General features: G+C 43.4%; 1 protein-coding gene across 1 annotated transcript in view; it reads right to left on the bottom strand.

Annotated features, from left to right (window-relative positions):
- LOC109921850 (guanine nucleotide-binding protein G(I)/G(S)/G(T) subunit beta-2) overlaps positions 1-11,449 on the bottom strand; it is a 39,220-nt gene extending 27,771 nt beyond the window's left edge. The window contains exons 1-3 of the mRNA XM_048619994.1: positions 11,354-11,449; positions 3,152-3,273; positions 131-169 (exon numbers count right to left, since the gene is read on the bottom strand). Coding sequence (XP_048475951.1) covers positions 131-169; positions 3,152-3,208 — 96 coding nt within the window. The 5' untranslated portion in view covers positions 3,209-3,273; positions 11,354-11,449. The remainder of the gene's footprint in view (positions 1-130; positions 170-3,151; positions 3,274-11,353) is intronic.
- Positions 11,450-14,899: the final 3,450 nt, after the last annotated feature.

Below are 14,899 nucleotides of genomic sequence, written 5' to 3'. Positions count from 1 at the left end.
CTGCAACTGTCTACATAATAAACTCCTGAATTTGCTACACCACCTTGCAGGGTTACCTCAAATCAACCACAAGAGTGTGAGGGGAGATGAGGATGGAAAGAAAGCAGTCTGGATCAGTTACAGCACTCACCTGGGTCAGTGTGGAGTCTCCACATGCTTTCCTGGCATCCTGAAAAAAAAGAGTCGCAGTTAAAAAGGTGCATATGCCAAGTTAACACCTGCTCATCATTACCTTTCTCCAACCCTTGAAACACATTCCCCAGAGAACACAGTCTCACATTGCTCCAATCCAACTGTCATACAATCACAGAATCCCCAGTGTAAGAAACAGGCCATTTGGCCCAACAAGTCCACATTGATCCTCTGAACAGCATCCCACCCAGACCCATCCCCCCTACCCTTTCCCTGTAACTCCACATTTCCTATGGCTAATGCACCTAACCTACACATCCCTGAACACTATGGGCAATTTAGCATAGCCAATCAACCTACTCTGACATCTTTGGACTTTGGGAGGAAACCAGAGCACCTAGCAGAATCCATGCAGACACAGGGAGAATGTGCAAACGCCACACAGGCAGTCACCCAAGGGTGGAATTGAACCTGGGGTCCCTGGTGCTGTGAGGCAGCAGTGCTAACCACTGCACCACTATGCTACCCATTTAAAAGTCAGTGGAAGCTTGGGGCACAAAGTAAATTTGAAACCTAATCTTTAAAAGAAGATTCAAAAATGGAAACATTCAGTCTTCGCTTCACTTGATGAACAGACCCACGTTTTCCAATGAAGAGCCAAGTAAAGCAAGGTCATCAGTGGAGATTCAGCTTGTGTCAGCTCACATGCAAACAGTTTGAAGGATATTTTGGCCTTGAAGTAGTGGAGACTTCTTAAAATAGCATCACCTGGACTCTAAGGTGGAAAGTCTGAGCATACATTACACAAATTAAGGGTGCCTTTCCAATCATTTAGGTGGTTTAAGGGATCATTTTTATTAAAGTTTTCAAGTATTTAAGGAGATCACAAACTAATAGAGAAAAACTGCAGAAACTACAACTACAGCACAGACTCAAATTACATCCAGGCCTTTCAGGAGTGAAATCTGGAAACATTCCCACACACAGTGGTAGGAGTCTCCCTTTAAGCCACTCACCATCGTGAATCAGAACTATATTATTCTTTTCTCACTGTCTCTGGCGCAAAATCCTGTAATTCACTCTCTAACAGCATTATCACTATTAGGTATTCCTAAACCATATGGACTGCAGCAAAAAGTTTAGAACTCTCTTCAGCTAAGTCAACTTCATTTTGTATCAGGTTGACAAGACTGTTGTTGACCTGGGATGTTGAGAGAAATGGGACAGGGAAGGAAAGGTAAACAACACTGGGTCACAGATCAGTAACAATCTCAGTGGTAGAACAGACTCCAGGAGGCAAAAGGCCTCCTCTGTTTCCTGACCTACAGGAGCAGCCCAGCAGTGTGACAATGGGCTGAAGGCACATTCACAGCATTTCAAATTAGTTTTTCTGGCATCATTAAACATTTATCTTCAGTGGCTGAGATTTCAAGTGTGGGGAAAGCAAGTCTTCTTACAACCCAGTACTCAAACATGTAAAGATCCTAAATGGTTTTGACTAGGAGGATGAAGAACAGATATTTCTTCTTGTGGGTGAGTTCAGAAATAGGAGGCATGGTTTCAAAATTAGGGGTGACCCTTTAAGGACAGTAACAAGGAGAATCTTCTTCTGTCAGATGGTTGAGACACTTTGCAAATCTGCTTCAGAAGGTGGCGGCAGTGGGATCACTGAATATTTTTAAGACAGAGTTAGATAGATTGCAGTACGGCAATGCAAACTAAAGATTCAGTGGCAGATTGGAACGTGGAATTCAAGAGCACAAACAAAATCGACCATGATCTTATGAAATGGCACAGCAGGCTCAAGGGACCAAATCCTACTTCTGCTCCTTTCGATATGTTCACATGTACACAAGGCCCTGGTAGAGGTTAGATGCCAAGTCAAGTTGCCCCTGTTGCTGTCAACACGGAGGAGTTCTTGTCCATCCAAGTGACCTTTCAATAATGCCTGTAATAACAAGCATTTTACCAGAAATTTTCCATGAATGTACATCACTGCCAATGAAGCAATTCTGAAGCATGCTCCTACAAACTGCAATGAGATAAAGGAGCAGATATTTGGCTTTCTTGATGCAGAATGAAGGATATGCATATGCCTTTGGACACCAGGGAGGAGTCCCAAGATCCATGGTTTCTTTTACCTCCACATGTGCACACGAGGCCCTCTGGTTTAACATCTCATCCTCTAGATGGCCTCTCAGACAGTACACAGTTTTGTTGGGGAGGGGTGGTGTGTGTCTGTCAGCCTAGATTTCAATGCTCAAGCAAAACAAAACTTGGCACTTCAATTCAAGAGGGCTTACAGCATGATGCGTTGAGCCATGGCTGGCACCCAACAAAATTACAGTGAATGAAACTCCAGCCAGAAGTGTGTGTGGATCTGAGCTGTGGACACAATCCCCATAGGGAGAGTGTGAATAACAGTCTAATTCATTTGATTCTGATTATTACAGCTCCGTGCCACTCTGGGTTAGGTCCAACACTGAATGAGCAGCATTCATACCACACTGTTAGCCAATGCTGCACTTTCCAAAGCATCTGTTAGGAGAACATGGTGGTATTCTTACCCCCTGACTTTTTAGTGGGTAAATCAAAATGTACACTGTAATATTTTGAGACAGTGAAATACCATAAAGAAGAATAGCTGCTGCTCCTCGAAGCTTTGAGCTAGTTTTTAATTGCAGACTTGATTGACAATGCCAGGGAACATTTAGGTTCTGGCACTATAGATACCACTTTCATCCTGCAGCTTGCTCAGTGCCCATGCCTTAAACAGTAGGCAGTCCCAACACGCCTGCTTGACTTCTCCATTAATATTCACTCCCTGCCTCATCTGCCAACTCCTTCCCTTCTTCAAGAGAGGGAGGAAAGGGTGGGGTGGAAAGGGTAGACTCTCTAATTAGTCAAGTAAAATTACTTTGGGAGAGGTGTAACAATTGACAATGATTTCACATTTCAACAAAGCTTTGGCCAACTCCCAATAAAACGCTCTGTATTCTTGGCTTTCTGCTTTGCTCACCCGTATTTGGCTCCGTAGCTGCTCTGCCTCTTGGCGCAACTGCTCAAGCTCACTCATGGTCTCCGGTCAAAGCTAATGCCTCTAGTCCACTTCGACTTGGCCAATCAGAAATCTGTCAAGAACTGGAAACAAAAAGATGCAGATTAGCCACCTGTCTAAGCACAAGAAGGGGCACCGAACTCATAGCAGCAGTGCTTTACAATAACCGGTGAAACAGTATTCATTTCTATGGCATCTTGCACGTCCTTAGGACACCCTAAAGCACTTCATAACCAATGAAGTGCATTGCTATTGTAACACAGGAAATGCAGCAGCTAACTTGCACATGGGAAGCTGATAAGTATTTTATTCCAGAAAGCCAGGGTGAAGCTGTTTGAGCCTTTATTTACAGAAATACAGATTACAAACATGCATCTCCAAACCCAATAATCACAGTTTTAGTCCATTCCCATTCACAGAAGTTCAAGTGAAACACCAGTTTATGACCACGACCTGAATACACAGAATCCTTAACTACAGTAGATTATACACTAATTCTTCAACTAGCAGCGCCAGGAACCTTTTCAACTTGACTTGAGGGGACAAGTGGGGCTATAACTTGAAATTTCATCCAGAGATAGCACTTCTGACAACGCAGCACCCTCAGTGAACTGTAGTAGGAATGTGGGTCTGGACGGGGACTCAGCCCCACAACCCAGTGACCCAGGAGAGAGTCTGCATCATCCAGCTTTGCAAACCATGGCTATCAATGAGCTGACAGGCACCACCCCAAGCAGTGTGGCCCACTTCCTACTTCTGAGAACATTTAAAAGCAGCCGCTCCCTTTCGACAAAAAACGAAACCCAGATCTGGAACAAATCAACGAGATGGCGACTGGCTGTTTAAGCAGAACAGCTGCTCCCTCTGCAATGGCCCTGGATGACTTTTACAATGGAATTGAGAGATGACTGATGAGCCTCAGCACAGGAAGCATTTACATATGACAGTTACTCTCACACAGACTCTTCCTCCCGACACGTACAGACCATCTTGCACTCAGTCTAGAGTGTGAATCCAGAAATAAAATTGCTATTTTTCCTATTTCTTTTTGAACCAAAAGAGAAAGGAACATTTCAATGTAATTTAAATTAAGCCTGGGGAACATCACTCATAAAACGAAGACATCTGAACTGGGTGGAGTTGCACAGCCAAGGGAAGTGATGGTGAAGTGTTGAAGGTTATTCCTCGCCTGTTGTGCAGTTCGAACGGCACAGAGGCCAATGCTACGCACCACTGTGCAATGTGTTTTAAACTCAGCAGACCTACAGCCATCAGCATTTCACCTGCAGCCTCAAACAAACTCTCTCCTGAATTTGAACTGAATTTGAAAAGATCTGGAACTGAGCCTTGTGAACCTCTGTTCTGCTTTGTTGAAATCTGGCTGATAACAACCAAGTGCTGTTACCAGCATCCTGCATGAGTTTTTTTTGGGAGGTGGGCAGGGAGGGGAGCTGAAAGAGAATGCTAAGGCACAGAGGGAAACCATCTGCTTAAGCACCAGTTTACCTATTTTTCCTGTTTACGTTGAATTTGCAGAAAACCCATTAGCTACCATCCCCCATCTTCCAGAGGCTGAGAAGGAAGCATTGTAACAGAGGCCACAAACCAAACACACACAAGCAGCAATACTCAGCCAAAAACTGTACAGTTATTAGTACTCTCAAGAAATAAGGTAAAAAGAGCAAAGTAGAGATGGAGTAACAGGTTCTGTGCTGGAGCTGTTCCACCAGTCATGGGGGCATTTGAGGCAACTTTAGAATATCTTCATTGCAGTGAAAAAAATATCAGGCTATAAATTCAAAACATTTCTGATTTCTTCACACGAGACATGAATCAGCCAATTTTAGGCCGGATAAGTGAAACAGCCAAAGCCTTTTCATACATTCAAGTCAGCACACCACTCCCGCTATATATAGCCCCCAAATTCCATTAGCATCAACGGAAAGAGAAGTTTAAATGAAAAGGGAGGCTGAAGGACTTAATGGGAGAACAGAAGAGGTCTCATGTTTGAGTACCAGACCAGCAGAAATCTAAATATGACAATGACTACATGAAAGGATTATGTCAATGAGTGAGCAACATGTAGAAAATACCAACCATATTTGAGGACCTCAGTCAGACCCTTCCTGAAAATAATGTCCAACTGTTGTTTATTTATAGAGAAGGCATCCACTTTATTTCAAGGATGGCCTCAGGGGGTTGATGCAAAACCATTTGCTCCAGAGAAAAGCCATCAGGGTTGGGGAAACTGAGTGCCACATTGCAGGGGGGGAGGAGAGAATGCCAGTAACCTCCAATGGAATAGCTCCAGGGGGAACTCAAAACCCACCACCTCAATGGGGGCAAATTCCAAAGGGATTCAACAAGGATTGCGTAAGCCTGAATAAGCATTCACCCTAAACAGGAACTGCTCATCGTCTGTGGGTGGAACTTCAAACAAATTATTTTTTTCTTAAAAATTACTGTTGACAGTGGGGGGAAAAAAAAATCACAGCAAAATGCTGACAGTGCTCAAATAAGTCAGCAATGGAGGAAGTGAACAAGTTGTTCTCCTGAGTGCAGGTCCAACATTGGAGTTAGAAGGTGTAAGACAGACACAAACACCAATCATAAGGGAAGGGAGAAAGATGGAATTCCATGGAGAAAAGGTGAACAGACAAGACAAATTACGGATGGAACAATGATACACATCATATTAGTCAAGTAACGGGTGGAGGTAAAAGATTATAGCAATCCGAATCACAGTTTGGGCCGAAGCGGCTTCACCTTTCACCCATTACATGCTCATTGTTTAACACTGGTTTCTCATCACCATTCTTAAAATTCACATTCTGGTTTTCAAATTCTTCCATGCCCTCACCCCTCCCTGTAATTGTCATGTAATCTTCTCCTGCCCTCCAATTCTAGTCTCTGGGTCATCTCAGAGTTCCACAGCTCAACCACCAAAGGCTGCATGTTCAGAGCACTGGGATTCATTCCCCTTGCTACTCACTTTCAGACACTTGGTGAAAGACAAAGCCTGTCCTAAAGTCTCACGAGCCAGTGTGCAATTTTGTTTGGTAGAACATTCCCAAGGTTCTTCACAGGAGTGCTAACATGCTCATGGAAATATTTAAACGCAAACTGTTAGTATTTTACATACTAAGAAATATACAGCACAGGGAAAGGCTATTTGGGCCAAATAATCCTAGCTGTGTCCATTCCTCACGATGAGTTTCCTCTCATTCTTGATCTAGAAGACAAAGGTGAGGAACAAAAAAAAAGTGAGATTTGAAGAAACCTGCAACTAACAACCCTATTCAAAGATAAGGATCGTACAGGAACTCCAGGCAAGGCCAATTACAGAAGCACCAAGTATGGGGAGGGTTACAACGAGGAACTGCACACCTCTCAGGCTCAGGGCAGGTCAGAGAGAGTGAAACACACACTAAATCACTTTCCCCAGTGTATGACTGCACTGATAGCAGAACCCTAACCAAATTAAAGCGCATTACTGCAAATGTTGAAGATCTAAAGAAAGAACAGGAAGTGCTGGAGAAATTCAGCAAGCCTGGCAGCATCTGTGGAGGGAGCCACAAAGTTTAAGGTTCAGACTGGCCAATATAACTCTTTGGTATTTCTCTCTGCAGATGCCGTCAGACACGCCACGTTTCTCCAGCAACCTTTTGGTTTTATTTCAGAATCCTAAGAAATTTGCCATCAATTAACCTTGTAAAAGACCTTATTCAAGTTTTGGTAGTCAAGGAGACTGTACTAACAGATCAAGCAGTGTAAGTTAGGAGCAAGAGGCCATGAAAACCACCCCCACTCCCTGTCAACCCACCCCCACCCCAACTAACAAACACAAGATAATATCAGGGTCATTTCTACTAACCTCAAAAGGTCAGTTACAACAAAACAGCAACGATAAACTGAACTACACCATGTGCATGTGCGCACACAGAAACATGATCTGAGGGTACGGGAGCAATTCACTGTATAACAGCATCAAGTCAATAATTTGGATTCCGCTCCATCTAAAGCAACAAATAAAAACACTTACTCAGGCCAGTTTGCAACATAGCTAAACAAAGAGGGCAGACTAAGGTAGTTTACAGTGCAAGTGTATTGGAGCTGGCACTCGGAGGTGAGTGAGTGCTTGTATCTGTTGCTGTCTTGCCACAGGCCAAACTCAACAATTGGCCTTTTTGTGTCCAGATGCAAATGGTAGGTAAGCTGATGACTGCTAACATTAAGGGCCATCATGAAGATGACACTGGGCCAGAGGGTAGACAAAGCGAGGCAGGAACTAAGCCCACTTGAGTTCCAGCTAGTAGACCGTCTGCAGGGAACTACCATTAGTATCATAAAACCAAAAGGTTGTCCACTGAGCTCTGCTGTGAGAGAAGATCTAGGCTCAGATGATGTAGAGTTCATTTAGGTAGAGGCAAAAAAACAGCAAGGTGAAGGCAACATTGATAGTGGAGAGAAATCAGAGTTAATGTTTCAGGTCCAGTGACCCTTCCTTAGAACTAGAAATATTGGTTGAAGATACCAAGAACTGCAAATGCTGGAGTCAGAGTCAACACAGTGTGGAGCTGGGGGAACACAGCAAGTCACACAGCATCAGAGGAGTAGGAAAGTCGACGTTTCGGGTCGGGACCCTTCTTTAGAACTGGCCCCATGTGTTGACTAGAAACATTGGTTACCTGGATTCAGGGTGGATACATTAGCAGGAATGACAGTAAGTAAGCAAGCAATGGCAGACATTTGAGGAGGGAATTCATGACGCTCGGCAAAAATACACCCCAGAAAGAAGGGAAGATTGTGAAAAGGATAAACCACATATGACTAGCCAAGGAAGTTAAGGAGACTATTAAGTTGAAAGAAAAAGCATATAAAAAGAGGCCAAAGTCAGTGTCAGTCCCGAAGACTGGGATAAATTCAGAATCTAGCAAAGGAGGACTAAAGAAATAATAAAGACAGTGAAAATAAACTGAGTGCAAGCTAGCAAAGAATATGAAAACTGACAACAAGACTTCATTAAATATATAAAAAGGAAGGGAGAGGTCAAAGTGGACATAGATAGGCCACTTAAAAAATGAATCTGGGAAGACGGTTTTGGGGAATAAGGAACTGGCAGAGCAGTGAAACAGATATTTCGCATCAGTCTTTACAGTGGAAGATACCTTGAACATTCCATTAGTACCAAAGAATATGGTGGAGGAATTAAGAAACATCACTAAAGAAAGAGTATTAGACAAACTATAGGTCTAAAGGCAGTTAAGTCCCCTGCCCCTGATAACTTTCATCCTAAAATCCTAAAAGAAACAGCTGCAGAGATAGTGGACGCGTTGGGTTGTAATTTGCCCAAAACAAAATCTTTGAAGAAGTACTAGAGGATTGGAAAACTGCCAACGTGACACTCCTCTTCAAAAAGGGAGGGAGGTAACAAGTAGGTAACTATAGGCCAATTAGCCTAACATTGTTGGAAAAGTACTGAAATCAGTTATTAAGGAAGTAACAGCAGAACATTTGGAAAATCATAATCTAATCAAGCAGAATCAGCATAGCTTCATGAAAGGGAAATTGTGCCTAATTTATTAGAGCTTTTCAAGAAAGCCTTGACCAAAGTGGATAGAAGGGAACTAGGTGTATTTTATTTGGACTTCCAGAAGGCGTTCAACCAGGTAACTCACGAAAGGTTAAGTCATAAAATAACAGTCCACAGCATTGGTAGTAGTACATTGGCATGCATAGAGCATTGGCTAATGATAAGAAAAAGTGAGTCAGGCTAAGGGGTTTCTCAGGTTGGTGACCAGTGATCAATGGGTCTACAATAATATATTAATGATCTGAATACAGTACGTTCACTTCTTTCCTCCAAACGTGCAGACAACATTAAACTAGGTGGAAAGGCAGGTTGTGAGAGGGATATAAACAGTTTACAGAAAGATATTGATAAGTTAAGCAGCCAAAAAATTGGCAAATGAAGTATAACATGGGAAAATGCGAAGTTGTTCATTTTGCAAGGGAGACCAAGAGAACAGATTATTATTTAAAATGGAGAAAAACTGCAAAAAGCTGCAACACAAAGGGACTTGGGGGAACACAAAACTAGCACACAGGTACAGCAGGTAATCAGGAAGGTTAATGGAATGTTGGCCCTTATTTCATGGGGGTTGGAGCATAAGAGTAGGGAAGTCTTACTGAAACTGTACAAGGTGCTGATAAGATCACATCTAGAGTACTGTGAGCAGTTTTGGTTCCCGTTATTTAAGCAAAGATATCATTTCATTGGAGGCAGTTCAGAGAAGATTCACCAGGATGATCCCCGGTGTGCAGGGACTGTCTTATGAGAAAAGGCTAAACAGGTTGGGACTCCTCTCACTGGAGTTTAGAAGAATGAGAGATGATCTCATTGAAACGTAATGGATTCTTAAGGGGCTTAACAGGGTAAATGCCGAGAGGATGTTCCCCCTCATTGGGGGGTGGTGTTCAGGACCAGAGGGCATAGTCCCAGCTTAAAACAGCATCAACTTAAGACAGAAATGAGGAATAATTTCTTCTGAGGGCTAAGTGTCTTTAGAACTCTTTGCCACAGAAAGCTGTAGGGACAGAGTCAATGTGAGATAGATAGATTCTTAGTCAGGGAATCAAGGGTTACAGGAAAGGTGGGGAAGTGAGTGTGGGGATTATTGAATCAGCCATGATCCTATTGAATGCCAGAGCAGATTTGAAGGGCCAAAAGGCCTCTTCTTGTTCCTATGTCTTATGGTCTACTGCTCCTCAAGTCGAAAACAAAAACTTCCATTTATACAGTACCTTTAACATGATTAAGAAAAATCCCCAAAATATTTCAGCATTGACACTCAAACTGGCACAAGCCCATTAGGGAGATACTAGCACAGGTGATTGGTCAGAGGTATATTTTAAAGGATAGTCTTAAATAAAGGGAGAGAGATAGGCTCAGAGGCTTAGCGAAGGAATTCCAGAATCAAGAACCTAAGCAGCTAAGAGTACACCCACCAACAGTAGAAAACCAGGTAGGTGTGAGCACCAGAATTGGAGGAACGTAGAGATTTTGGGAGAGCTACAGAGAACTTGTTCTATCAGGACTGCATTTAGAAATGACCAGTAGTGGGGAAGCAATGACACTGAAGATAAATATTATTTCCCCCCAGAAAGATTAGAGATACAGGGCTAATCATTCCAAAATGAGAGGAGCAAGCACTAAAAAGGGAGAGGGAATTAAAATCTGCTCAACATGAAGCATTTCTCACAACCTTACATTTATTGCAATGAAGCACAAGCCTCCTGGGATAACTCACTTCACAATTCCCCATAGTCTGTCTACCAACAAGGCACAAGTCAGAAATGTAATGGAATATTCCCCACTTGCCTGGATGAGTTCAGCATCAACAACACAAAAGCAGCTCAACACCATTCAGAACAAAGCAGCCTACTTGACTGGCACTACATCCATCACCTTTAACATTCAGCCCCTCCACCACCGATAGTGTACCAACTACAGGATGCACTGCAAAAATTCACCAAGGCTTCCCGACAGCACCTTCCAAAACTATCACCTCAACCATCTAGAAGGACAAGGGCAGCAGATACATGGGAACACCATATGTTCCCCACCAAGCCACTCACCATCCTGACTTGGAAATATATCACCAATCCTTCAGTGTCGCTGGGTCAAAATCTTGAAACACAGTCTCCCTAACAGCACTGTGGCTGTCCCTAGACCAAATGGACTGCAGAAGTTCAAAAATTTATATAGCATACTTATTGCAGTTAAAATGTACCCAAGGTACTTTACAAGGGATGACTATTTAACAAAATCAGACACAAAGTCACGCAAGATACAAGACAAAGTAACCAAAAGCTTGGTCAAAGAAGTCAGTTTTAAACAACATCTTAAAAAAGGAAAAGGAAACGCTAAGAGATTTTGGGAGGGAATTCCAGAGTTTCAGGTCCAGGCAGCTGAAGGTGTGGCCTATGATGGAGTGATTGAAATCAGACATTCAAGAGGCCACAATCAATCAGTGATTAGAAGGTTTTGGGCTGAAGAATAGTAGTAATGGAAAGAGAAACAAGGATGAACATTTTAATAACCGAGCCACTGTTCAATCACGAGTCAAATGAGGATTAAAGTGCGCAAAAGTGATGGGTTACCAGGACTTGGTGAGAGTTCAGATACAGGTGGAGTTTTGGAGACTCTCAGGCTGAAGAAGAGCTGAAGGTGAGAGACCAACCAGGAATACTCCCATCTAGATGGAACAAAAGGCAAAAGACAGTTTCAGCAGATGAGCTGAGGTGGCACCTGGATTGGCCAATATTATGGAAATGCAAAATGGACGGTCTTAGCAATGGTGCAGATAAGTGGTCAGAAGCTTGTGTCAAACAGCTTGAATGTCAAAAACAACACCAAGGTTGCAGGGAGTCTGGTTCGGCCTCAGACAGCAGCCAGGGAGACGAAAGGAGCAGGAAGATCTGGGACACACTAAGATAGAGACTAAAGACAATGGCTTCAGACTTTCACACTTAATTGGAGAAGGTTTCTGCTCACCCAGTTCTGGATGTCAGGCTGACAGTTAATTTCCAAACAGAAGGTTTTGTGAAATGTCTATTGACTGAAGGTTGCTAGGTTGGCACTCTGGCAAGTGACAGTTTTGGCTGCCACATATCAGAGTGTGAGATCAAGTGATTCTCGGTGAGAATTTTCTTTTCTGTCAAGTGCAGGAGCCATTTCAGAAAAAGCAACGCGCATTTGGACAGGCAAACATTTGACATAAACCCAAGTCAGAAAGGCAGGCCGTAAAATGTCTAATCTGCAGCAGGGTCTGACCTTTACTCAGTCAACGTTTGTGCAATCACTTGGGAAGCAGTTAGTGGTATTAATCCTGGGTTTAACTTCAGTTATCAAAACATGAACACACAACAGGCTCATTCAGGTGATAATGCGCTCAACACGCACACCAAGTTATTTGTGGATCTGAGAAGGGAAGAAAAAAGGCTCAGAGGAATAAAAACACTATCTGGCCCCCTGATATGTGGCATCCGACAGTGATATTAACAGCATGCTGCCCCAGCAACCATCCAGTTAAAGGGCAATCACATAGAATCCATTGGCTACTGCTGTGCCCTGTTGCCAAGGATACCCAATTCACACCAACGACGGAAAACACAGCAAACCCACGAAGATAGGACAATAGGTTGTGAGAGGAGGGAGCAGCAACAGTTCTCCAATACTAAGCATTAACAACTCCACCTGACCTCAGATAAAAGGGAACAAAGGCAGACGAGACGGAAACACTGCACAGCCACCAACCACGAACTGGAGTTTTTATGGCACACTGTCTCATTCCAGGACTTGACAGTCAAGGAAGGAGAACTGATAATGAATATCACCTTGCAAAATTCTTCCAACACACAACAATGTCAGGTGATAAGTATGGGAGAGATTCCTGGTCAACCCTGTGCTGGAAAGAGAACTGTTGCCTCTTCTGCCACCATCCATAGCTCCAGATTATAACACACACATATAAGTACATGTTGCCAAAGCAACCCACACTCAGAAAATGAAGTTAAACAACATATAATTCCTGGCTAAGTATTTAAGTGGAGAAAGACCTCAGAAAGCAGCAGAGAGAGATTTGGGGTTCCTTGAATATGAAATTATAAAAAGCTAGCCTACAAGTTCAGAGGTAATAGGGAAAAGCAAACTGACCTTTGGTCTTTATTCCAAAAGGGAAGGAGTATAAAAATGGGGAGATCTTGCTAAAACTATACAAGGCACAAGTCAGACCACAGCTGGAATACTATGAACTGTTTTGGTCCCCTTATCCAAGCAGAGGTAGACTAGCATTGGGGCAGCCGGAAAAGGTTCACTAGGCCGATCCTGGATTTTTTTTTTGGGTTGGGGGGTGACTGTCTTATGATTGGGCCAGTATTCATTGGAGCTTAGAAGAATATGAAACAACCTTATTGAAACATACAAGATTCTTAAAAGGGACGTGACAGGGGAAATGTTGAAACCTAGTTTCGTGTTATGGGAGAATACAGGTCCAGAGGGCATCAGAATAAAAGGATCATCCAGTTAGGACAGGAGAAGAGGAGAAATTTCTTCCAAGGGGATAATGAATCTGTGGAATTCTTTATTATAGGTTGAGGTTGGGTCTGAAGTATACTCGATTTTGAGATAGACAAAATTTTAATCAGCAGGGAAAAGGCAGGAAAATGGAGTTGAGGATTATCAGCCATGATCTTAGTGAATAGCAAAGATTCAATGGGCTGAATGACCTACTTCTGTTCCAGCATCTTAACGTTATGGTCCTTAGAGGAGCCAATTGGACTAGTTGGCTGTACAGTAAGCATTTGTGGAGTTCAGTCTGTACTCTAGCTGAGGAGAGTTCGGGGCTTGGCCGCTTGCCCATCCATGGTGGAGGTCACAACGTTGTCTGCTTTTCAGCATGGAACTCAAGGTGAACTGTTGATTACTGAAGGCCAATTAAGCACGTTACAAAAGGACAGTACATCTACTAGACTAGTCCTAAGATCACCCACCTCTGCTCCCAGTTTTCTCACCAGTTTTGCTAGCTGCTCCCTAGCATCATACTTGAGAGCCTGCTCTTCTTGTGTGTGACTGGGCAGGGAGGGGCAGTAGTCTCTAACTATGGGGTGAACAGAATAGGCCGATTTATCCCTTCAAAAGAAAGGTATTGATTTAGATTGCAACAAAACTTTGGCAGTGCTGGCTGAAATCAACTGTCTGGCCACAATTGGAGAGTTAGACCTACAACCTTACACAAAAAAAAGGTGCAGGTGGCACTGTACAAAGGCTGATGTACATACACTGACTCGCACTAAGTCTCACTCACCTACACTGCAGCCTAGTCAGACAATAACACTGCTACCTCGCAGTGCGAGGGACCCGGGTTCGATTCCAGCCTTGGGCAACCATGTGTGGAGTTTGCACGTTCTCCCCATGTCTGTGTGGGTCTCCTCTAGGTGCTCTAGTTTCTCCCATAGTCCAAACATGTGTAGGTTAGGGGGATTGGCCATGCTAAATTGCTCATAGTGTCCAGGGATGTGCAGGCTAGGTGGTTAGCCATGGGAAATGTAGTGTTACAGGGATCAAGTAGTGGGGTAGGTATGCGTTGGATACTCTTCAGATGGGTGGTAAAACAACAAAGAAAAGGGGTGGCATGGTTAGCATTACAGCCTTAAAGCGCCAGGGACCCAGATTCGATTCCACTCTTGGGTGACTATGTTGAGTTTGCACGCTCTCCCTGTGTCTGCGCGGTCTTCCTTCGGGTGCTCCAGTTTCCTCCCACAGTTCAAAGATGTGCAGGTTAGGTGGATTGGTCATGCTAAATTGCCCATATAGTGTCCCGGAACGTGCAGGCTAGGTGGGCTAGCTATGGTAAATGTGGCGCTACAGGAATTAGGTAGGGATGTGGGTGGAATGCTCTTTGGAAGGTCAGTGTAGACTCAAATGGCTAAATGGCCTCTTTCAGCACTGAAGGGTTCTATGAATTTCAGGTAGCCATTCAACAAGGTTCCACATGGTAGACTGTGTCAAGGTTCCACACTGTGGACTAGTTAGCAAAATTAGATCACAGAATCCAGAGAGAGATAGCCAATTGGATACAAAATTGGCTTGAAGGTAGGTGACAGAGGTTGGTAGTGGAGGGCTATTTTTCAGATTGTAGTCCTGTG

This window comes from Rhincodon typus, chromosome 45 (genome assembly GCF_021869965.1).
Source record: "Rhincodon typus isolate 14 chromosome 45, sRhiTyp1.1, whole genome shotgun sequence".
NCBI lineage: Eukaryota > Metazoa > Chordata > Chondrichthyes > Orectolobiformes > Rhincodontidae > Rhincodon > Rhincodon typus.
This window is presented reverse-complemented; position numbering and strand designations above follow the sequence as displayed.